The sequence below is a fragment of the Microdochium trichocladiopsis genome (assembly GCF_020744255.1).
Source record: "Microdochium trichocladiopsis strain MPI-CAGE-CH-0230 chromosome Unknown B0I36scaffold_7, whole genome shotgun sequence".
Lineage (NCBI taxonomy): Eukaryota > Fungi > Ascomycota > Sordariomycetes > Xylariales > Microdochiaceae > Microdochium > Microdochium trichocladiopsis.
Genome location: NW_025763550.1, coordinates 2,286,924 through 2,308,400, shown reverse-complemented (window position 1 = coordinate 2,308,400; position 21,477 = coordinate 2,286,924). Strand labels below are relative to the sequence as shown.

Below are 21,477 nucleotides of genomic sequence, written 5' to 3'. Positions count from 1 at the left end.
CGCCTCGTCTGATATCGCGGCCCACGGACGGCCAGCGGAGAATTGGAGGAATCTGATGACGCAGGCATCATGGATCCCCTCTTGGCGCGCCTACTTGCCTGCCTGCCTGCCTGCCGCGGGCCGAACAGCTGTCTGTGCTGCAAACCGACGCCCGTGGCGGCCGTGGGGAGGGGCCGCGTTGTGCCGTCGGACTCTCTGCACGTGCTAGCTACTGCCGCTACTGGTCGCAGACCTAAGATACTTACCCAAGTACGTTCTTACTTGCCCGAGCCTGTCCACGCCATGTCATGCATTGTTCTTTGCAGCCGCTCACTAATAGAAGAAAGTAACCTAGGAGGGAAAGGTGTGAGCTGCCATTCACCAAACACGACAAAGCCGACATTGCCGATGCCCAGACATTGTGTCGTACTGCACCGCCCACCAGCCAAGACCCTTCCAAGTACATGCCTCAAGGTGCCCAAAGGGAATGCGAATGACTGGGGACATCCACCACGAAGAGCCCATCCATCTCCAGGCGCAATAGTGCCCACGCAAACCATTCTGAACACTCGGTCTGTAGCAAAGTCCATCCATAGCAGCCTCAGACTCAATGCTCCATCACTTGAGCATAACTAATGCTGTGTTGGCCATGCCGGTTCTTCAAAAGACTACAACCCCTCCCTTGCAAACGCAATCTCAACTTCCAGGGGCTGCTGCTGCCAAGCCGATGGTCTGGATCAACATAGCCCCCGTCCCCTCCCTTTCCCCCCGCGACGACTCGGCCATCGGATGTAATCTCATGCCGAAACCCCCCATGGAGGCGAAGACGACCCTGCATCCACAACCCTGCGCCCGCCCAATCAATCGAATCAAATGTTGCTGCTTGCCGCCGATTCGGGGGTGAACAACTCGGGCCCGAGTCACCAGAGGCTATCATTCCGACGTGGGAAAAACACAACAACTCCCGAGATCTGAGATTCAAGCCGAGATCAACAATATCGGAACACACAAGTCGTTATTTGTGCTAGGATGTGTAGAACCTGGTGTGCATTCCTACACTTCGCAATTACTCCACGATGAAACCACCAGCGTAGTCGTCGTCAATCATGAAGCCTCCGCCTTCTTCCTCGTCGCTGTCGGCCGCAAGATCCACCTCCAGATCCTGCTGCTCGCCCTCTCCATGGCCATTGCTACTCGGTGCTTCCCGCATAAAGCCACCTTGGGTATCATCATCCTCGTCTGCCTCGGCGTCCCCAACGTCGTGTCCGTCGACCGCCATATCGTGACCGTAATCATTATGCTGTGACTTGCTGGCTTGCTGTGCCTCCTCCTCGTCATCGTCAGATCCCACCCCGGCCCAGATGCGCTGCCGGACCCGGAGGTTCATGAGCATGCGCTTCCACGCCCTTAGCACCTCGCGAGATCGCATTGCCCGCGCAAATTCGGCCTCCTCGTCTTTGAGCCCTTCAATCACCGCGCGGACGGCGTCCTCGTTCTCGGCGGGCACAACAACGCCATGCAGAACAGCCGTGCCTTGTCTGCCGCGAAACTGGAAGCCGGTCAATGCTGGGGCGTAGTCAATCCCCAGCATAAACGCAGCCCGCGCCCCATACTCGTCGGCGACGTAGGCACCGCCCTCAGGCACCATGCTCGGGACATAGACGTCAAGATTACCGAAGCGGTTCTTTGGGACCCTACCGTCCACCACAGGGGGGGCTTTGTACAGCTCAGTCTGCTCGATCGTGTACAGGGGATTGCCGGCCGCGGCCCCGGTATCATCCATACGGCTCTCGTCGTCGTCGTCGTCGTCGTCGTCGTCGTCGTCGCCGCCAAATAGATTATCTTTTCGAACTCTCTTCGGCACAAACTTGACCGGTATCTCGTTCTCGCGAATTGTCCTCCCCATGCGGTACCACTTCTCCCGGGTTCGCGCTACCCGCACATCTCTGCGCCGATATATCTTTTCGAGCGGCCCGGTGCTACCAGCCCCGACAGTTCCAGCTGCCGAGGCTCCAGGAACCAAGACTTCGTTGCGTCGCAGGTGTCGCTCCAATGCGTAGACGGGATGGTCCTTGAAGTCAGCGACATTGCGAGGCATGGGTTCCCTGGCTTCTAAGTTGTTCAGCTCGTTGCTCTCGATCTGGTCCATGTCCGTGGCATAGTCGCGTGAGTATGCTCGCAATGCCTTCCTCCACCACCGATCACCCCTATCGCCAACGCTTTCCACCCTCATCTTGCGCGTCTTTGCATTGTAGGCCTTGGCATATCGCCTGGTAACGTCCCTGGCCGTCCCGTCAGCCTCAAAGGCGACGACGTACGTCATGCAGTTCTCGCGGTCATTGGCTGGCGGCTCCAGCTTCTGCGGGCGCCAGAACGATTCAGTCACGATCGGATCGACAGGTTGCCATTTCTGGTGTGCCTCGTCGAGGACTTCGACCCAGTATATTGGGAAAGGCGACTCTCGAATCTTCTGGGGTGCCAGTGATGAGCTCGACGCAACAGGACCAGTCATGACTGGCGCGTTGAACGCCGCAGCATTCGGATGACCCAGCCGCCTCCGCGCCGAGAGAGGCGACGGCGCTGCAACAGGCGACTCGAAAGAGCTGTCATATTTCGGTATTCTCGCATACTGCTCTTCCAGTGATAACCTGCCCCGGCTCTTGGGAGGCTTGCCCATTGGGGGAGCACCGGGCGTGCAGGCCAAAGGCTGCAGTGAACAAACGAGCCGGGCTTCGACCCCGGCACTGCGGAGTAGGGCGCAGAAAAGCTGGGCACCAACGTCTCTTGAGCCTTCAAGGGTTGTGGCCATTTCTCGAAAGTCGCTTTTCTCTGGAGGTGTCTCGATGTCGTCTGGCAGTTGATAGTTCTTGAGATGTTCTTCCTTCTCTGCCCACAAGGCCCTTCGCATACCACGTTCGGTGATCTTGTATCGTGTCTTGAACTTCGTCATGACGTCCTCGAGGCCCCGCTTGAGAGAATTTGTGCGTCCAAACTGCGTCAGTTCTGTGCTGGGGTTCAGGTAATCGATCGTCTTGCTGCTTAGAAGCGGTCGCAGATTCCTCTGCGTGACAGGGTCATTGCACCACCGATTACGTTGCGACACGTGGGCAAGCAGGCAGAGCAGGTGCGTCTTATGCACCACTATCCGCCGGTCTTTCTCCTCCCTATTGATTGGCTTCCGCCGCTCCGCTACCTGTCGACGCTGTTTTGACTGCGCCGCAGCAAGGTCAAGCTCGAGCACCTTCGGTGTCTTCTCCTCCTCTTGCACATCGCCCAGGCCAAACGAGTTCATGAGCGTAAGGTCGACATCCTCAAATTGTATCGGCTCCTCATCTTCGTCATCATCTTCCTCCTCGTCTGAGTCTCGTTCCATTGTCTGTATCGTGGGGTCGGGGAGCGCGACGTCTTCGAATTCGATTTCATCACTGTCTGATTCGTCGCTGTCGTTGTCAGCAACGCCAGCGCCGGTCTTGTCATCAATCCGCTGTGGTTCCCGCCGGCCCTTCGAAGCTGCCGTCGCCGCTGCCGCCGCCTTCGAGGCAGGCTGCCGTGCACCGTCAGCAGGACCATCCTGTTGCGCCCCTGGTCCACTAAGCTCCGGCCTGCGCGCTCCTGGCGGCCGCCGTTTCTTGAGCGGTCTTTCCGGCTCGCTCGGCGCTATATCCGCCGCCACGAGCATGTCGCGGTATATATCCGGCACGCCGGCACCATTCGATCGAGAGGCGGTCGCACCGGCGGCAGCAGCTGATCTGCGCGCGCGCGTCGTCGTCGGTGTTGCTGTCGCCGCTGTCGCCGCTGTCGCCGTGGAGGCTGCGCCAGCATTGCGCTGGGATGCGGTCCGTTTCCGACCCGCCATGGCCTTCCTATGTAGTTGTCCGTTCCGGACCGCTCGAGGTTCAATGCTGCAACCACCGCGAGCTTCAGAAGTTGCCGGTTGTCATTTGATTCGCGTCCTCACTGGTGCCCTCGTCGTCGCAGGGTGTCGTCGCACGCATTGCCTTGACAGCAGCTGCTCTCGTCAGTAGCGGTAGCGACTCGCCATGTCGTGCCCAATGTCGAAGATCGTTCTTGTTCTTGTCGTGCAAGCATGTGATGGCTGGGAGAGATGAAGGCTGCCTGGCAGGTTCACAGTACTTTTTGGGGGAAATGGTTGCCCCCCAAAAAGGCTTGGCATTCCGTCATTCTTCGCGAGCGTGCACCCGCTGCAGGTGCGACCGAGGCGCGAGTCACCCCCACCCCAGGGCATTTTAGTGTCTACCAAGTGCCTCTCTGGAAGGCGTAGCGTCCGTACCACTCCAGCTCGTTCTTCAGCCTTTGAGCTACTGCAGGATATGTTCCTGGCTCCCGGGTCCGTCTCATGGAAAAGGCTAGCGGTATGCCATTCATCAGCCCAAGTCGTGTCCCTCCCTGGCCAGCTGCACCTCTCTGGGGGAACAGGGGCGTTGATCCTTGTGCAGAGCATCCCCAATTGGGAAATGGGAAGACCAAGGACATTTGATGGGATCGTCGCGACTTCGACATGTCCCGACGGAAGACACTTACAGCAGGAGCGACTTTCTCACGCTCCTTTCAGAGAACACCGTCTCGGTGCGGACTCTTCCCGTGGCCTGCATTCGTTTCTCCCGAATGTTATGCAATCCACGGCTCGCCTCGACGACCTTATACTATGAATCGTTGTGTATTGCTATCTCGGGTATCTCGAATGGAAAACGACTTGATGCTAAGGACGCTGTGAACCCTCCTCCTGACTACTAGATCTTTTGCGACAAGACGACTTCTCGGCCCAATTCCCGTCGTCTCTCCAACTCATCGCCGTCTGTGGAGCACGATACGCAGCCACGAAATGTTACCCGATGGAACCTCCCAATCTAGGCTTCTTTCGCCATGGTGTCAACTGCTCACCGACTCCTCGTTGAGTCGAAGAAGATGTGGCCGCTGGTTGTGCTGTTGCTTATGGAAGATTGGACACTCGGCGATGACCCCGTGGCGGAAGCAGCAGCCAATGCTTCCGCTTCGGCCTCTGCTTGCGCCGCCTCCCGGGCCTCTTGCATCTCCCGGTAGTGGCATTCGTCGCACTGGCCGTCGTGGAAGAGAACGACCTTTTTGTCCTCGTCCGTACCGCCAGGACCGAGACACGTCTTGAACAGCCCCGGGCAGATCTTGATCTCCAGGAATCCTCGGCATTTACAGTCCATCCATTGTTGGTAGTGCTCCTGGCACATGCCCGCGGCTGCTTTCTGCTGGACCTCGAGGTTCCCGATTCTTGCTCGTACTTCGCTCAGCGCCTTGTAGATTTTTCCGTGACCGCACCCTTTCTTCGGGGAGGATTCGTGTTGGTAAGGTGATGCAACCGAAAGATCTTGAAATCGTTTTCCAGGTGAGATTCAGGCACCTTTATGGCCTCGCGACTGTTTCTACCAGGCAGAGCGAGGGCCCTCCCATGCGCATTTTCTCCCTTTGTTCGGTCTAGGTCGATGGCGAAGTTATGCCAATGGTAGGACGTGAACTTTCTTCGAAAAGGTTGGCGAGACGAGAGCGTGGTAAGACTGCCGTCCAACGGTACAGATTTCCGTCCTGGGGTTGTATGTGATTAAGGTTCTGTGCCGCAAACAATGCAACTCCCTGCCAGGACTGAGCAAGTAGAATTATTTGATTCGATTGCGGCAGGTAGACTCAAGGCTGCCTGTGGACGACACTAGGGCCTAGAAGCAACGTCGTTATCACAGCCAGAGGGTCGCCGTCTATCGGCCAAGGGGCGTGGGCAAGGTACTTTAGGTGAGACAGAGTGCGCTTAAAAGGCACCAAGAGAGACCACGACCTCGCACGAGAGGAAAAAGACGAGCCTGTGGGTTGTGGCATGATGCAGCGTTCAGTGCAACGGAATCCTCCGGTCAGTGCATACCCCCGTCGGTTCATCGACGATCCCGAGCTGGTGCACGCCCTGAACCTTGGGCTCGCTTGGCCCGCGTGCATTGACTCGAGTAACTACCCAGAGTGCCTGCATGGTTCCCAGCATTCTGTTCTGGAAGCGCCGAGAGACCCGGCCGAGGAATTTTCAATCTCACTTGGGAATGGAAGCGACGTGTCTTAGGGATGTTGCAGGACTTTGCGGTGCCGGTGAGGTTGCCCACGTCATGCTGATTCGGGAACGTTCTGTGACATGAGGGGATCGAGATTCCACAGTTGCACTATGGAGCCCCGAGACCGTGCAGTTGCATGGCTGTGTAAACTAGCCCGGCACACTCCAAGGGCTGCCTGCCTTCCAGGAAGCTGCTTAAGACAGCTGAGCTGGGGCACAAGACACGAGCTCCGCTGTGATTCGTGTAGAACGGCCGGCACTAGATCCGGTACTGCATGACCCTGCTCTCATCGTCGATACCAGCCATCCCATGCCGATTGGATTTTCGAGAGTCCAGGAACCACTACTGGCAGTCTAATATACTATGGTACGATGCTCTACTCATGACAGGACTCCGATCGGATACGATGGCGAGATGTTGTCCTTGGCGGGCCGAATGGCCGGCACCGTGGAATAGGTGGACATTTCAACCATGTCTTGTGAAAAAAGGGGAGCTCTGCGTAGCGGTCGGGTATGCGTTATTTGCCAAGCCATCTGCAGCAATCGATCTTCCGAGTATGGCATTCCAAGGAGTTCCAAGCCTACGGGAACACCAAGTGGAGCGTCCTCGGTTGGAGTCGAAAATCCAGCTGGGATTGTCACGACAGGATGTCCGGTTAGTGCTGCAAGGATGCCGTTCCTCCCGACCTGCGACAGCGAGCCAAGCTTGACGACGAGATTTCTCTGCTCGGGATACATGATCGCGCTTAGCTGGTTCTCCTCGAAAGTGTCTTTCAACGTCTGTGCTAGCACATTGACGCCATGAAGTGCTGCTTTGTAAGATTCGTTTCTCGTTGACGAGTACAAGGCGCTTTGAATGAAAGTATACTGGTAAGGCAACACGAAGAACTTCTTGCTTGCATATAGCTCTGCGAAGCTGCGCGGCCCGTCTCCTTCGAGGCCCGGGCTGCCAAGGTAAGCATCAAGGACTTCTTTGTACTCGTACCTCTGTACGTCGAGAGCCGCGCCGATCCGTGTGGCATTGTAGATTGAGTCGGTGATGTTGACGATGCGAACTCCTTGGCCCTTGAGGAATCCCAAGGTCTCTTCCATGACCCTGTTGACTGGCGTTGTTTCGTCAGAGCCCGTGTGGTTCCAAAAGCCGTCGAGCAGCCCAATCCTTAAACCTTGCAGCTGGCCCAAGTGAAGGTTCTCAGAGTAGTCTTTAGCTCTCTCATCAGCTGGAACCATCAGGGTCACGTTGTCAGACGGATCGCTTCCCACACTTGCCATCACGGTCAGCGCGACGGCAAGATCATCAATTGTCCTCGCAATGGGCCCAATCGTGTCCTGCGTGTGGCTGACTGGGATGACCCCGGATCTTGAGATCAGCCCTCGTGTTGGACGCACGCTCACGAGATTATTCGCACTTGCGGGGCTGCGTAGACTATTCATCGTGTCCGTGCCAGTACCGAAGACGGAGAAACTGGCAGCAACTGCTGCCCCGGTACCGCCGCTGCTGCCACCAGGTGTGCGAGTATGGTCATACGGGTTGATGGTCTGACCGCCCAGAGACGAGACGGAGATGCCTTCGAGGGCCATCTCGTGGAGGCTTGTCTTGCCGAGGATGACCGCGCCCTCTTTGCGAAAAGCGTCGACGACGGGGCCGTCTGCCTGGGGAAGGTTCCTAGCCAGGGCCAAGGAAGAACCCGTTGTGTACATTGGGGTTGCGTCGAAGCTGTCCTTGAGAAGTACCGGCACGCAAAACAGCTTTCCCGTGGTGTTGCCCACTCGCAGCCGCATGTCGAGGTTGGCGATCTCCAGGGCCCTGGGGTTGAGGGTCATGATTGCGTTGATGGTGGGGTTGAAAGCCTCGATCCGGGCAATGAAGGAGGATACAATGTCTCGGCACGATGCAGTGCCTGACATGAGGGCATCATGGACGCTCGCGATGGTCGACTCGCTGGCATCAAAGCTGTCGAGGCGGGCCTGGAAGGCGTAGACTGGCTGGGCAAGAGCGATCAAGCAGGTGGCCAGCAGCACTGCTGCCGACGCCCGGCCGAAGACGCCCCAGGCGGTAGTCTTCGGTCTTGCACTCATTCTGCCGGGGTGCATGAGCATCTTGAGGTCTTTCAAGTGAAGCTACTTCAGACTGCCGAGATGGTGTTCTTGCTCCAGCTCGGCTTGTCACTTGCGGCATTAGCCAAACGGGTTTGTGTCTGTGGGTGGGTCCAACTCACGAGTAGGTACCTTGTGATAATTGTCACGACCTTCACAAGCAAATCTGACAGTGCTTGAAGTCGACTCTGAGCCACTATTGAGGACATGGCCTTGGCCGTGGTATCTACAAGCAGCTTCTCCTGGCACTGGCGCCACGCAGCACGGAGTTTATGCGAGCAACCATTTTGGGAATACAGGCAATGTCAACGGCTTGCGGAATTGCAACCTTCACCACCATCACTACACAAGATGTCTATTCCCAAAGAGCGTATGCGAAATAAAGTAGATACACACGGAGAAGCTTCCAGTTCCCTTCCGTCCTTACCTTTTGGCAGTCTCTTATAGCCGTCACCGAAAGCGGATTCTTCAGGATGTCTCCGGCGAATGTTTGGCGTTGAGCTCCTTTAGTCAGGTAAAAGGATATGTAGTTGTGTAGGACTTTAAAGTTCTTGGGAAAGTAGCCGAAAAGGCTCCGCATATCCCTGTCGTAAGACCTGACGACGCTTACAGCAGGGCTTCTACCCAGATCGCCAAGGTCAGAGCTGCCCAGGATCACACCACCACCGGGCGGTGGATGGCACTGCACACTTTTCCACACTTCAGAGCTGTACCCTCTTCATCGGACCCTCCGTTAGACTTGCTCAAATGGCATGCGCTTGCTGCCTTGCTGTCAAGGTGAAAGGGGACTTGTTACTCCAAGGGCAATCTCGGGTATCTCGGCTATAGGCTATGTAAGGACCGATGACTGTTCGTCTCGGTGACATAAACCCAAGCTCTAAGACTTAGCAGTGTCCGGGTCACGTATAAAGGAACAACCATCCGCCTCTGGTTTGCGAGAGCAAAAGGAAACGCCAACGAATTCAAGACCTCGTTCTCCCCAGGTACAGATCTTTGCTCATAAGCCCCGCGATTGTCGAGAGAAAACAGTTCGTCACAATGAACGGAGCACTTACAGACAACACTTTCTCGCCGAAGCAGGCGCTGGCTCCGACACCCGAGCTATACAACGAGCTCGCCTCAGGTGGCGCGGACAAAGTAGCAATGGCCTCACTCGCCTGCACGGCGCCGATCCCCGCCGGGTCGGTAGTCCACGACAACGGCTGCGGCACAGGCTTCAGCAGCGCCGCCATACTGGCCAGTCTCGCGGACGGCGTCAAGCCGGGGGATATCGCAATCAAGGCCACGGATATGTCCGATGACGCGCTGACGGCCTACCGCATGGCTGCTGAGAAGAGGGCTGCCGACTGGCCTTCCACGGCCTGGGAGACGCAGCAGATGGACGCCAGCAACCTCACTTTCGCGGACGAGACTTTCACGCACTCGTTCATGTCGCTGGTCATCTTCGTGCTGTCGAACAATGGCGTTGATGCCATGAAGCACGTCTACCGCACGCTCAAACCCGGAGGAACAGCCATTGTCAATTACTGGTCGGATCTGCCGAATTTGCCCGCATTACGGGCAGCGGCTGAAGCGACGCGTCCGAGTGGCACGCCGCGCATACTTGACATGATGGGGGATTGGTTTGGCCCGGACAAGCTGCGCAAGACAATGGAAGAAGCTGGGTTCTCTCCCGAAAAGGTCTCGGTGCAAGAGGTCGATATCCCAATCAAGCTCCCTGACAACAGCATTGACCGATTTGCCTTTATGCTGTGGAGTTTTCTCGGGGGGTCAACGTCGGCGGGGTGGCTCCGTTCTGATGAGGAGCGCTGGGATGAAGCAGTTGGCATCGTTGCAGACAAGCTGAGGGCAAGCAAGGGATACAAGAAGTTGGAGGACGGTACTGAGCATCTGGCTTTCAAGGCGGCCATTACCGTCGCAACCAAGTGAAGGACTTTGCCTCTTGTGTAGCATCCACATCGGGCTCGTATCCTTACAAGGACTAGTTCTGTGTCAAATCGTTGCTCACGTCGATTGGCAGCCGCTCACAACTTCGTGTCAAAGACACAATGTTCGTACATTAGACGGCCACTTCAAATCTTTCGTGCAGGACTAATCGTGCTTGATGCATAGCTAGGTCCTTGAGTGAATTACGGGTGATGCAGTGCTGTGGAGGACCGAGTACCGGTAGTGAAACGTCGTGCCACATGCAATCTTCTGGACGCGATGGTCTGTACCATATTGTGTTGTTTTGATAACTGCTGGCAACTGTGCTTGTGGTCCTCTTGGCGCCGCCGGAATCAGAAGCCGAACCCCGTACTGATCCAGTCCACGTTACATGACCAGGTATGTCAGTTTGGCAAACCTAGTTCAAGCAGTCAGAGGAAGCTATCGCTTTGTAATATGCAGATGACATCTCGATGTGTCGTGAATCATGTTGAATACTGTGGGCAGCCATGCCAAACAGGCTTGATCATCGAGGTAGAACATGACCGCGATGTGGATTCGTGGACGGTGAAAGGCAGGGCATCCTCAACTTTGGTTGTGCACGTAGTGATGATTACTACAAGGCTTCGAGCTTTGTTGGCGGCACCAACAGGGGTCTTGGCCGACAAGTTCATGCTCAATGGATCTCAATGGACACCGGGCGCGTCTGTGATGTTTCAGGAGCGGTTCCTGAATGGCTGCATGCATGCATGTATGCTCTGGAGTAACGGTTCTGGAGTCTTTGCAAGATGGCGGTCAGCTGGCTCGTCACGGGACGCAGGCCTGGGCACTCATACATGCCGTCTCCGTACAATTGTCCACGTAGTGCTTCTGTGGGCTACCTAGGGGCCCGGTGAGCCTCATTGGAACTTTAATTGCTCAGCTGACTGACTACCTTGAGGTGCTCTGGCGAGATTGCTCCTGGCCAGAGGGACCTTGGGCACGCATGCAGCCAGACGAAAGGGGCATCCAGCGTGGACCACCAGTGAACATCCACAAGCTCGTGGTGGACTGGAGGGCGTTCTCCGCCTGCGTGCCTCCAAATGCGAGGTCTGAGATGTCCTCTACCCTTGGTACCTTGACATTCTCTTCCGGCTGGATTGGTTGAACGGATTGGGAGTGCTGTGCGGGGTCGTCGTGCCCAGGGCCTCTGAATAATGGCAGAGAACAGGAGCCAGCCCCGGAGGTGGAGTTTGACAAGGGCCCCTCTCGACCGACGCATGGCAAGACGTACCTGCCGCATTCAAGCCTGGCCCAGCTGGCCAGGTGCCCGACTTCGGCTACAGTATTCAAAAACGGACAAGATGCGCAGCATTGCGAATTGCCCTGTGCTCGTCTCGCAAACACGTGCTCGGATCTACACCCAGCAGTTCGGGCTCCTGGGGAGGCGAAGTCCGCGTGGGGGTTCACCGTGGCGGCCTGCCGTTGTAAGTCTGCCCGTACTATGGTACGTCGCAGAGGCTGGACTCTGGAGTCACCTCACAATCTTCACATGGCGCAACGGCGACGTGGCCATCCAGTTCGGAAAGTCAAATGGGGAACCTTTGACACTTGGATCAAGTGGCCGTCATGGTTTGTTTGCCTTGACAGTCCAATTCGTCTTTTTCACCGGGACATCCCATTGATGGCAACCAAGAGAGGGTCAGAACCTCGTGGCTGATGCGTTGGAAGCACTCTTGATTCTTGCAAACGTTCCATTCCGTCAATGGCGGTGTGTCATGTGGCATGGCACGTCGTGTCACACGCGGAACAGTGCCCGACGTGGTACAGCTCGCCTTCCGGAATCACGACCGATGCTGACCCAATGTTAGTCCTCATGTCAGCAGGGAGGGGGTGAGGAGGGTACATCCGTCAAATCGGCGTCATGATCCTCACACAAGCCCGGCTGCTGGCTGCCTGGGTCCTGATCTGGGGGAGGCGGAGGCGGGGGACGACGAGGCGCAAGTTGCCTTTGCGTAACCCCCACACTCTACCTCGCGTGTCGACAAGCACCACGATGCTACTATTGCATGCATGCCATATCCCGGTCTGCCAATCAGCATCCTCGCCGACATTGTGCTGCACAGGTCCGTGGGTCGATGTTCCGTAGATCGACAGGCAATACGGCTCCGAGGGATGCAAGCTGACGGCCCAGCTGCCCAGCCCATGCCTGGGAAGGGCATGTGAGCAGTCCAGTCCTTATACCTGGTTTTCATTCGCTCATCCACACTAACAGGGTTCCCCAGACGGTATTCCCGGAGGCATGACTGGCTCAAAGTCCATGGAGGGTCTGACATCTCTCCTGCATCTTGCCACTCGCCCGCTTCAGCCGACCAGGCCGCACTCTCACAATCCGGCAACTCCGCCTCCCTGGTCTTACGTGTGAGGTATCGTGAAGCCCGCTGCTCCTCGATTATAAATATCCCAATTCGACTTGATCGTTTTCCTTCGACATGTCCCTCAATTCATCATCTTAAAATACTCAAACAAGGCCCTCCAGGCGCAATCTTGCACTTCTTCGTTCTCAATCCGTCTTACTGCTCTTACACGAGACATATGCTCAGTCTGGTCAACCATGGCGCCTCATAAAGACACGTCATCTCCTGTCGGGAGCTTCTCCGCCGGCTTTGTGCCGTACTCTCATCAGACTAGCTCCAGGAATTGGGATTCGAATGCATACACACTAGCAGACGACTCGGATTCTGTTCAAAGCGTATCGCTCTCACTCTCGAACAGTGATTCCGAGGTTCTCCACGTGCATCGGCCTCTCAAACAGGGCGTCTACGTTCCTACGGTCTGCTTCTTCGACGACACCACCGAAGACCTCGACTTGGACACCATTGCCCGCCATGCCGTAAGGCTCGCACAGAGCGGTGTCAGGGGACTAGCCACTCAAGGCTCCAATGGCGAGGCAGTGCACCTCTCAAACGAGGAGAGACGTCTCGTCACTTCCACAACGCGCAAGGCGCTCAACGACGCAGGATTCCCTCAAATGCCTATCATCGTAGGCTGCGGCGCACAGAGCACTCGAGAAGCAATCACACTATGTCAGGAGGCGTGGGAGGCCGGAGGCGACTATGCCCTGGTCCTCCCGCCGAGCTACTACGCGGGCCTGTTCGCACCCGGCTGCGAGACCGTCGTTCGCTTCTTCACCAAAGTCGCAGATGCCTCGCCGATCCCGCTCATCATCTACAACTACCCGGGCGCCGTCAATGGCATGGACCTGTCGTCCGACGTAATTCTCAAGCTCTCGCAGCATCCCAACATCGTCGGTGTCAAACTCACCTGCGGCAATACCGGCAAACTCAACCGCATTGCTGCTGCGACGAGGGTGGCTGCTTCAAAGAACGATAGGCTCGGGCAGTCGAGTTTGAAGTCGGCGAACAAGGATTCCGTCTTCGAGGAACGCCTTTCACCAACGACACAGCCGGCCAGCACCGACGACGAAAACACACCCAGCTTCCTCGTCCTCGCCGGCTCAGCAGACTTCACGATGCAGTCTCTCATCGCCGGTGGCCACGGCATCCTTGCCGGGCTCGCCAACATTGCGCCACGCGCGTGCGTGAAGATCATGGATCTCTACCAAGCCCAGAGATTCGGCGAAGCCCAGGCGCTCCAGGAGATTGTCTCGCGAGGCGACTGGACGGCGATCCAGGGCGGTGTCGTCGGCGTCAAGGCCGGGATGCAAGGGTGGTCGGGCTATGGCGGGTATGGACGAGATCCGCTTCCGCGGCCCACGGCGGAGGAGGCGAGCAAGTGGAAGGAGGGCTTCCGCGAGCTCGTTGTACTAGAGAAGTCGCTCTGAATAGGGGAATATGTTCGGGACGAGCATTTGTGGCAAGTCCTGACCAGGGGAGTGTACGTTTGAAAGTCTGGGGGAAAGCCGACTTGGTTGGCTTCGGGAGGTTAATCCACACAAGCATCAAGCGAGCAACGTCATTTCATTCATGCTGGGGTTTTGTATCAAAAAGTTCCGGGTTTGTCCCATCAACAACTTTCTAGCCAATGGCAATGTCATATCATGATTCAGTAACGACATGTGACTACAGACAATGTCAGTGCCATACATGGAATGATTCACAAGTGCAGCCTCATAAATAGTCAGAGTTGTAAGCGGGGTATCGGGTATATTATATGCAAGTGCCTGTAGACGGCTTATGGTCGCTGGCTTTCTTGTTCCAATTGTTACATTAGCCCATGGCATGTTTCCCGTCCATCACCAAAAGCGTATTAGGTCTTTGAGATCAAAGCCCGTCTGGGTGGCAATAGTCTAATGCCCCAGCACTAGGTAGGGAGAGTTGGTTCAAGCACCGCCGTCGCGTTTGGCGTACTCGTCCTCCATGGCCTCCTCGTAGAGCCGGTCGGCGTCCAGCTCGGCCTGGGTCTTCTCCCGCGTGACCCCGGCGCCCGTGTCAACGCCCGCACCCGTTGCGACAGAAGCTGTGTTGTTGTTATTGTTGTTGCCTGTTTGTGTGGTGGTGGCGGTGGCCTGCTCCGAGGAGCCCTTTGCGGAGGTGGGGATGGGCATGGTGGTGGTGTAGTGTGTGTGGTGTGGTCTTGAAGTCCTCTTCTTAAGAGAAAGTGGCAGTTGTGCGGGGTCCTGTAGTGTTTGCGGCGTTGTCTGGACTCTGGGGGTGATGTTGCAGAGTAAAGAGCTGAGGTTGGCAATGACTGGACGTGTAAAGTGCACACCGGCAGCACACGATTTATAGCAGTGACGTATGGTTGTGGCTGGAAGTTGGTCGCGCAGTTTGGAACACACGGATTCGCCACTAATCGCTAATAGAGAGTGCTCAAGTGCAAGCTTGACAAGCTGGGAAAGACCCGATACTTTCCGCGGCTTCTGATTGGCCAGGCTGCCAATTCGGGCAACTCGCTCCTTCCCTCTAGGGCGGCCTCAGTTCAGTGGGCAAGACACGTTTCTGCTGGGCGGTGCCTGGCATGGTGGCAATTGTTAGTAGTCATGGCGGAGACACATTGAATGGACCGTGATCCCTGCAACTCCTTTTCTTCTACGGCTAGCATAAGTGGTATTGGCAGCTGGTGTGAGTTATGTAAATGCTCGACTTCACCTGGGCAGGCCCTATGGCGGTGCCTGCGAGCTGCTGGCCTCGGCGAGTCCACCAGGCCAGGCACCCAGCGCTCCTTCAGCCGCCCCGCTCCAGCTGTGTTTGCTGGGGCTTCTTGCCGTTGACTCACGGCTGGTGCCTGCGCTAGTCAATGTCGATGCGGAGACGACAACCCCCAGCTTTCCGCAACCATGTCGTGATGCTCGGCCACAAAAGTCACGATGCCTTGATCACTTACCAACGCTTCAGTCTGTCGTCTTTGGATGCTCCAGATCTCGCTGCACGATTTCCAGCCTGAGCACGTCATCCCTGAGGAAGTGCCGCTTTCAGAAGGACACCACATTCCGGAGTTTCCTCCCACCCAAAGCCATCACTAGTCGCCCGAGCAGATTGGGGCAAGCACATTCCCATATTCGCAGACCCTCTCTCAGCCTGCTCTCACGCATGACTAGCCCAGGAAACACATTTCCGTCGACACACAATGCCCATACCACCACACGTCCAGGCTCGCCGAGCTGCACTCTCGGCAATCGCAAAGGAGACCAAGGATGTGCTCCCGGGAATCCTCAAGCAGCTCCCGCACCTGGACGCCACCATGTCGTATGAGGAGGACCTCCGCGAGACGAAACCCCTCGACCCAGCCGAGTGCCCGGGCTTCACGCTTGCATCAGATCGAGGCACCTACGGCACCCTCGTCAAAGTGCTCAACGAGGATTCGCTCGACGCGGCCATCATGATGGGCGAGTCGCTGTCGCAACAAACCCGGGCCTCAACAACAGCCCCTGGACTTCCGTCTCGGCCTCGGAACCAAAGAGTCGCCGTGCTCAATCTCGCGTCCGACAAGCAGCCCGGTGGTGGCTGGCTGACGGGTGCCGTGGCGCAGGAGGAGGCGATATGCTACCGCAGCTCTCTTGCATTGTCACTACACAAGCAATACTATCCATGGGCTCCTCTGACGGGATTGTACACTCGAGACGTGGTGGTCATCAGGTCATCCATGGGCTCGGGTCACCGCTTACTTCTCCCCCGAGGCACTCAAGCATCCTCCTCAGCACCATCTGCAACAACGCCAGCTTCGTCACCATCAGCGACGACAAGTACAACCACACCATCAGACCTCCCAGTCCTTAGCGTCATCAGCATCGCCGGCATTCGTCGGCCAGAGCTGCGAAAAGTCTACTACGGTGGCCTCGGCAGCACTATGAAGGAGAAGCACATGTTTAAGAAGCAGAGCGACCGGCAGCTGACCAAGGACAAAATGCGCCTGTGCCTGCGCATCGCCGCCAATGAGGGCCACGAGCTGCTCGTCTTGGGCGCCATTGGGTGCGGCGCGTTCCACAACCCGCCCGGCGAGATTGCCGACTGCTGGGCCGAGGTGCTCGAGGACGCCGAGTTCCAGGGCGGGTGGTTCCGGGAGATCTGGTTTGCCGTGTTTGATCGCAAGAACGAAGGCAATTTCGAGGTGTTTGACAAGGCCCTGGGCGGGAAAGAGGTCGGCAAGGTGGCGAAGACGTGAGGAACTATAATGTTTGAGCGGACGAGATGTCACAAGGGCATGGGCGAGGTACGGGTATCGTAATAATGCTCCTCCCAGAGAGATCAGATCGTGCAGCAATTGTCCGACTCAGCTAATGACAACGATGTGCATGATTCAATCCGCCGCATTTTGCTTCTGGCGATGGCCAATCGTCAGTTCGTGCTACAGACATGTTAAGACACTTGTGAACGCCACACCTTCAATGCAACCTGGTTTACTTTTACAACATGAAAGTGCCAACAGCACACATGACGACAGCCAACAACCACGTTGCCGCCATCGGCCCGTTCCGCCCGGCAGCTCCCGTCCCGGCACCAGTGCCGCCGTTCCCACCACCACCACCACCACCAGGAGACGTGCCGCCGCAGGGCGAAACATCGTTCATTTCCAACAACACGCCCTGCGCCCGCACAACCTCGATCTCGACCACACCCTTCTCACCCACGCTGACCACCTCACTCTCCAAACCCCCACCTCCTGCTGATGCTGATGCTGATGCTTGCACGTCTCCGGTGAGCGGATCAAACGTGACCCCAGAGACGCTGACCTCGCTCTTGGCGTTGGTCCCGGGGGCCTGGAGCCGGACCACGCTGGCGTTCCTGCCGGGGCACCAGGGCGTGGCCACGCGGAACGTGCTGCTCGGGCGGCTGCCGGGGCTGAACGCGGTGCCGTCCGTGACGCTCAGGGTGGACGGGTTGCTGAGCCCCGCGGTGCCGTTCCAGACGCCCATGTCGAGCAGGACGAGCTTGCGGAGCGTCTTTGCGTCGCCGGCCGGCTGCTGCTGCTGCTCCGTGGCTCGTCTTGTCCGTGGTGCAGTAGTGCTGCCGCCTCCGGGTTTCGTACTGTTCAGAGAAGCGATGGGAGGAGTACCGTAGACGGCGAACCCGCTCAGCGAGCTCGAGTTGGCGCTGGGCAACCCTGCGATCTCGAAGCGCTCGCCGGCACCAGCGCCACCGCCCCGAACAAGCGGCCGCACGACATGCGCGAGGAAGTAGTGCGCGTACCACCCGGGCCTGATGCCAGCCTCCAGGGTCTCGTTCTTGTACGGGTAACCGAGCGGCGTGAAGCTGCTGTACTCGCTGTTGCCGCCGAGATGGAAGTAGATCTTCTCGATGCCGACCGACGCCGCCGTGAGGACGTAGTCGACGCCCCAGAGCGCGGCGCCAAACGTGTCGCTGATGCCGCTGCGCCCGCCGCAGCTAACCGAGTTGGTCTCGCCCATGACGAACGGGTGGCCCGTCACGTCGGCGGCGGCGACCTGCGGGGCGTACTGCGAGACGTTGAGCCACAGGGCCGTGTGGTTCGAGAGCAGGTCCAGCCGCATCCGGTGCCAGCGCGCCGGGTCGCAGGTGGACTGCGGGTAGAGGTGCATCGCGTAGGCGCCGATGATGCTCTGCCCGGCCTCGCCGCCGCCCGTGGCCTCGGTCTGGGCAATGCCTGCGTGCGTGATGTTGATGATGTCAAAGTCGTCAAGCTCGTCGTGCTGGTCGGGGACCCAGGGAGGGTCGGCAAAGACGCCGGCCTGGAACGTGAAGGGCGGCGCGAGGGTCGTACTGTTCCCGTCGTCGTCGTCGTCGTCGCCGCCGCTGCCGACCAGACCGGACCCGTCACCGTTATTGTTGTTGTTGCTGCCGCCGCCGCCGCCGGCCGACCGGGCCGCCTGCTTGTACCACTCCGAGTTGACAATCTGGCCTGTCAGGTTGCGGAACTGCTCAATGTACGTCTCGACACCCCACGTGGCGTCACGCCAGTGCTTGTTGATGTAGTGATCGATTTCGTTGCCGAGCTCAAACATGACGAGCTTGTCTCCCAGCGCGGCGTATGCGGCCTCGGCCTGTGCGACAGCATTGGCCCACCCGGAAGTATTCACGGCCAGGTTCAGCGTGTAGATGAGGTCCGTCCCCGCGGGGAAGTAGTCACCCCAGGTGCTGTACCACTCGGGCGTGACGTTGAACGTCTTGGCATTGGGCAGGCCCGGCAAGGCGACAGAGAAGTTGCCCGTGGGCAGCGTGTCGAGCTGGTACGTCGCGTCGGCCGTGTTGCCGCCCACGCGGATGGGCGGCGGCTTGCCGGTGATGTTGGCAATGGTCTGCAGCAGCTTCGCCGCCTTTGTCGTATTGGTAAACGAGTCGACCCAGATCGGCTCGATCGAATAGCCGTAGACGTCGGGTAGGAGCACGCGACTGGGCAGGTCCAGCGGCACGTCAATGTCGACCGTCTCGGCTGCCGTGGGCATCACGCCTGCTGCCACGAGGGCCAGCAGTGCCGTTGTCAGGACTGTCGCCATGGTGTTTTGAGAGGTGTGCTCGTGTGCGTGTGGAGTGCGAGTCCTGCCCAGGAAGAAGGAGGTTACTCGGCGGGCTCTTATACCGTCGGCCAGATCGTCCTCGTGCTACATCATGGCCTGCCTGCATGCAGCAGGTGCCTTTACCAGGCAGGGACCCATCACGGCACAGCTACGACAACGCGGGTGAAGAGAACCTGGTCGTGGCCAGGACCTTGGAAGCATCCATGGTGGTGCTTTGCAAGGTGGCAGTGTGGAGAAACCTGGGGTTGCCGATCAGTCCAGACAGGCGGTGTCGGCATGTTGATGGCCCGGTCACTGGAGCCCGATGGCTGGTCGCGATGCCTTTGCCGGGCCACTCACAAGCCCTCGCATTGTGGTGTTTCACGACCAGGTCTGGCAAGGCGACGGCATTGGGGTAGCCTCGGTGAAATTTTGCGCCAATGGGGAGCTGCGCTGGCTACCCCGGTGACGACATCTGCTTCCCCAGGCCAGGTCCAATTGATCCCCTGCAAAATATGCACTTAGAACCGGGGAATAAGTGCCGTGCAGTCAGTCGTCTTCAGGCAGTATTACGTGCCCCCCCCCTCTTAGTAAAACAGCCGGGCATCGGGCTATCGACAATCCGGTGCTTCTTTCTTTTTGCATGCTCATTACCCACAAGTCAGAACCAGGTCTTTGTTCATACCCTTCCAAGTACTGAAATAGTTCTGTAAAGCATAAAACCAAAGTTGAGCACCACCAATGTCAAGTGAGTAGCCGGGGAAACAACACCGCCAAATTGAGCACCAAGCAAGTTTCTTCATTATTGGACGATATGGATTTATTTGCTTTCTTTTTCATGACTTGGCAACCAGCCAGCGTATCTCAGCTCAGGGGGAAGAGTACTTGTAGCCGTACTGCTTCTTGGCATCGTCCAAGAACTTCTGGTTCTCATCGGCCTTCTTCTTCGCCTCGGGGTCCTCGGCACGAGTCTTGGCCAGCGCCTCGTTTCTAAAGCTCGAAGCCGAGGGGATGGCCAAGCCCCTTGCTGTAGCAGGACGGGCGACGATCCGCTCGTACCAGGCCTGGACGTTGGGGAACTGCTTCAGGTCGATGCCAGACAACGTCGCGATGCTGACCCAGCCAATCATCGACATGTCGGCAATGCTGTACTTGCCCTTGCCGGGACCGGCAACAAAGTCACGGCCTTCGAGACGCTTGTCCAGAACGCCGTAGAGGCGCTCCGACTCGCCGACGTACCGCTGCGCTCCATAGGGGATCTTCTCCTTGGCGAATAGGAAGAAGAGGTTGGCCTGGCCCTGCATGGGGCCCAGGCCGCCGTGCTGCCACGCCATCCACTGCTCTGCAACCGAGTAGTCGTCCGAGTCGACAGGAAAGCTGAAGCGGTGCTCCGGGTCGTAGTGGCGGGTGAGGTAGGTCAGGATGGAGAGGCCCTCAAACACGGCAAAGTCATTGCGGTCGTGGTCGACAATGGCGGGGATGCGGCCGTTGGGGCTGATGGCGGTAAACCACGGCTCCTTCTGTGTGTTCTTCATGATGTTGATGCTTTGCCAGGTAAAGTCCTTGCCGTAGGCCTCCTTGAGCTCCTCAAGGAGGACGCTGACCTTGAAGCCATTTGGCGTGCCTACAGCCTGTCTGTTAATAAGAGGCCAATCACGAGGCGTTCGCCAGGAGCGGAGCAGATCGACTGCGCCACTATACGTACCAAAAGTGAGGAGCTCGATGCCGCTCTTGGCAATAAGTCCAGTAGGCTCCGACATTTCTTCTGGCTGTGGAGTTGAAGGTGACGATGTGGATTGGCCCTGCTGGAGCTGTCTCGTGGTAGAGTACGCCGGGTGTGAGCTTCCAGGTGGTCGGCGGGAAGCGTGTCGTGATGTGTGAGGAGTGGCTAGGTGAAAGAGTCTAGGGCTGTTGCCTTGGTGGAATGGGAATGCTGAAGCACGAGGAGCAGTAAAAAAAGCCCAACGGAGGGGCGGGCTGGGGCCCTTAAGAAGTCTCGTGGGCCCGGCAGCAGGCAGGCGCAACTTGAGTGGTGACAGCATGTTACACAGAGATGGGGATTGAGTTTCTACGTGAGGAGTTGGAGAAAGAGGGGGCCTGGGCCTTGGACGCGGCAAGTGTGTTGCACGCAGGGTGTACTCCTGGATTCAGGTGGCTACTCAGCCTGCTCTATGCAGGCATCCCTCGAAAGACGAAGCTTATCATGCAGCCGTACGACGGGACCTCTGCGGCTATGTCATCACAATGTGACTAGACCCGTGGTGGATGATGCTTGGATCTCGGGTTCCCCAATCTCCACAGTGGCCCTGGAAACCATTGGCATCTCAAGGGCTTGCGTACGATGGATGACAAATGCACATGCATTGCCCCGCTCAGTCGCAAGCTTGAAGCTCGTCCCCAACCCGCAGGAACCATTTTGTTCCGCTTCGGGCGGGCCGTCCTGCACGTATCTCGTATCTCGTATCTGCGTACTGTAGCCATGGAT

General features: G+C 57.7%; 8 protein-coding genes across 8 annotated transcripts; 3 read left to right on the top strand and 5 right to left on the bottom strand.

The window, feature by feature from the left end:
* Window positions 1–1,045: 1,045 nt before the first annotated feature.
* Window positions 1,046–4,592, bottom strand: B0I36DRAFT_375553 (uncharacterized protein; the record flags this gene model as incomplete). The annotated part of the gene is given in 4 exon segments (XM_046160377.1): window positions 1,046–1,345; window positions 1,355–3,523; window positions 3,560–3,728; window positions 4,522–4,592. Coding segments are annotated over 4 exon segments (2,709 nt in total).
* Window positions 4,593–6,439: 1,847 nt separating this feature from the next.
* Window positions 6,440–8,137, bottom strand: B0I36DRAFT_246918 (amidase signature domain-containing protein; the record flags this gene model as incomplete). Its single annotated transcript, XM_046150265.1, has 1 exon — window positions 6,440–8,137. The coding sequence occupies one exon, from the start codon at window positions 8,135–8,137 to the stop codon at window positions 6,440–6,442; it is 1,698 nt and encodes a 565-aa protein (XP_046010699.1).
* A 1,056-nt stretch (window positions 8,138–9,193) lies between these two features.
* On the top strand, window positions 9,194–10,084 carry B0I36DRAFT_365034 (S-adenosyl-L-methionine-dependent methyltransferase; the record flags this gene model as incomplete). The annotated part of the gene is made up of 1 exon (XM_046159076.1): window positions 9,194–10,084. The coding sequence occupies one exon, from the start codon at window positions 9,194–9,196 to the stop codon at window positions 10,082–10,084; it is 891 nt and encodes a 296-aa protein (XP_046010698.1).
* A 2,187-nt stretch (window positions 10,085–12,271) lies between these two features.
* B0I36DRAFT_433068 (uncharacterized protein) lies at window positions 12,272–14,136 on the top strand. Its single transcript, XM_046162652.1, has 2 exons — window positions 12,272–12,282; window positions 12,346–14,136. Exon 2 carries the CDS (start codon window positions 12,675–12,677, stop codon window positions 13,902–13,904), a length of 1,230 nt encoding a protein of 409 aa, XP_046010697.1. The 5' UTR covers window positions 12,272–12,282; window positions 12,346–12,674; the 3' UTR covers window positions 13,905–14,136.
* On the bottom strand, window positions 14,137–14,882 carry B0I36DRAFT_328164 (uncharacterized protein). The gene has a single exon (XM_046154562.1). The coding sequence runs from the start codon at window positions 14,625–14,627 to the stop codon at window positions 14,403–14,405; it is 225 nt and encodes a 74-aa protein (XP_046010696.1). The 5' UTR covers window positions 14,628–14,882; the 3' UTR covers window positions 14,137–14,402.
* A 481-nt stretch (window positions 14,883–15,363) lies between these two features.
* B0I36DRAFT_328163 (uncharacterized protein) lies at window positions 15,364–16,846 on the top strand. Its single transcript, XM_046154561.1, has one exon. The coding sequence runs from the start codon at window positions 15,650–15,652 to the stop codon at window positions 16,682–16,684; it is 1,035 nt and encodes a 344-aa protein (XP_046010695.1). The 5' UTR covers window positions 15,364–15,649; the 3' UTR covers window positions 16,685–16,846.
* B0I36DRAFT_328162 (uncharacterized protein) lies at window positions 16,847–18,341 on the bottom strand. The gene has a single exon (XM_046154560.1). It carries the CDS (start codon window positions 18,075–18,077, stop codon window positions 16,926–16,928), a length of 1,152 nt encoding a protein of 383 aa, XP_046010694.1. The 5' UTR covers window positions 18,078–18,341; the 3' UTR covers window positions 16,847–16,925.
* A 1,520-nt stretch (window positions 18,342–19,861) lies between these two features.
* B0I36DRAFT_365029 (glutathione S-transferase) lies at window positions 19,862–20,752 on the bottom strand (the record flags this gene model as incomplete). Its single annotated transcript, XM_046159075.1, has 2 exons — window positions 19,862–20,616; window positions 20,698–20,752. The coding sequence occupies 2 exons, from the start codon at window positions 20,750–20,752 to the stop codon at window positions 19,862–19,864; spliced, it is 810 nt and encodes a 269-aa protein (XP_046010693.1).
* Between the last annotated feature and the right edge of the window lie 725 nt (window positions 20,753–21,477).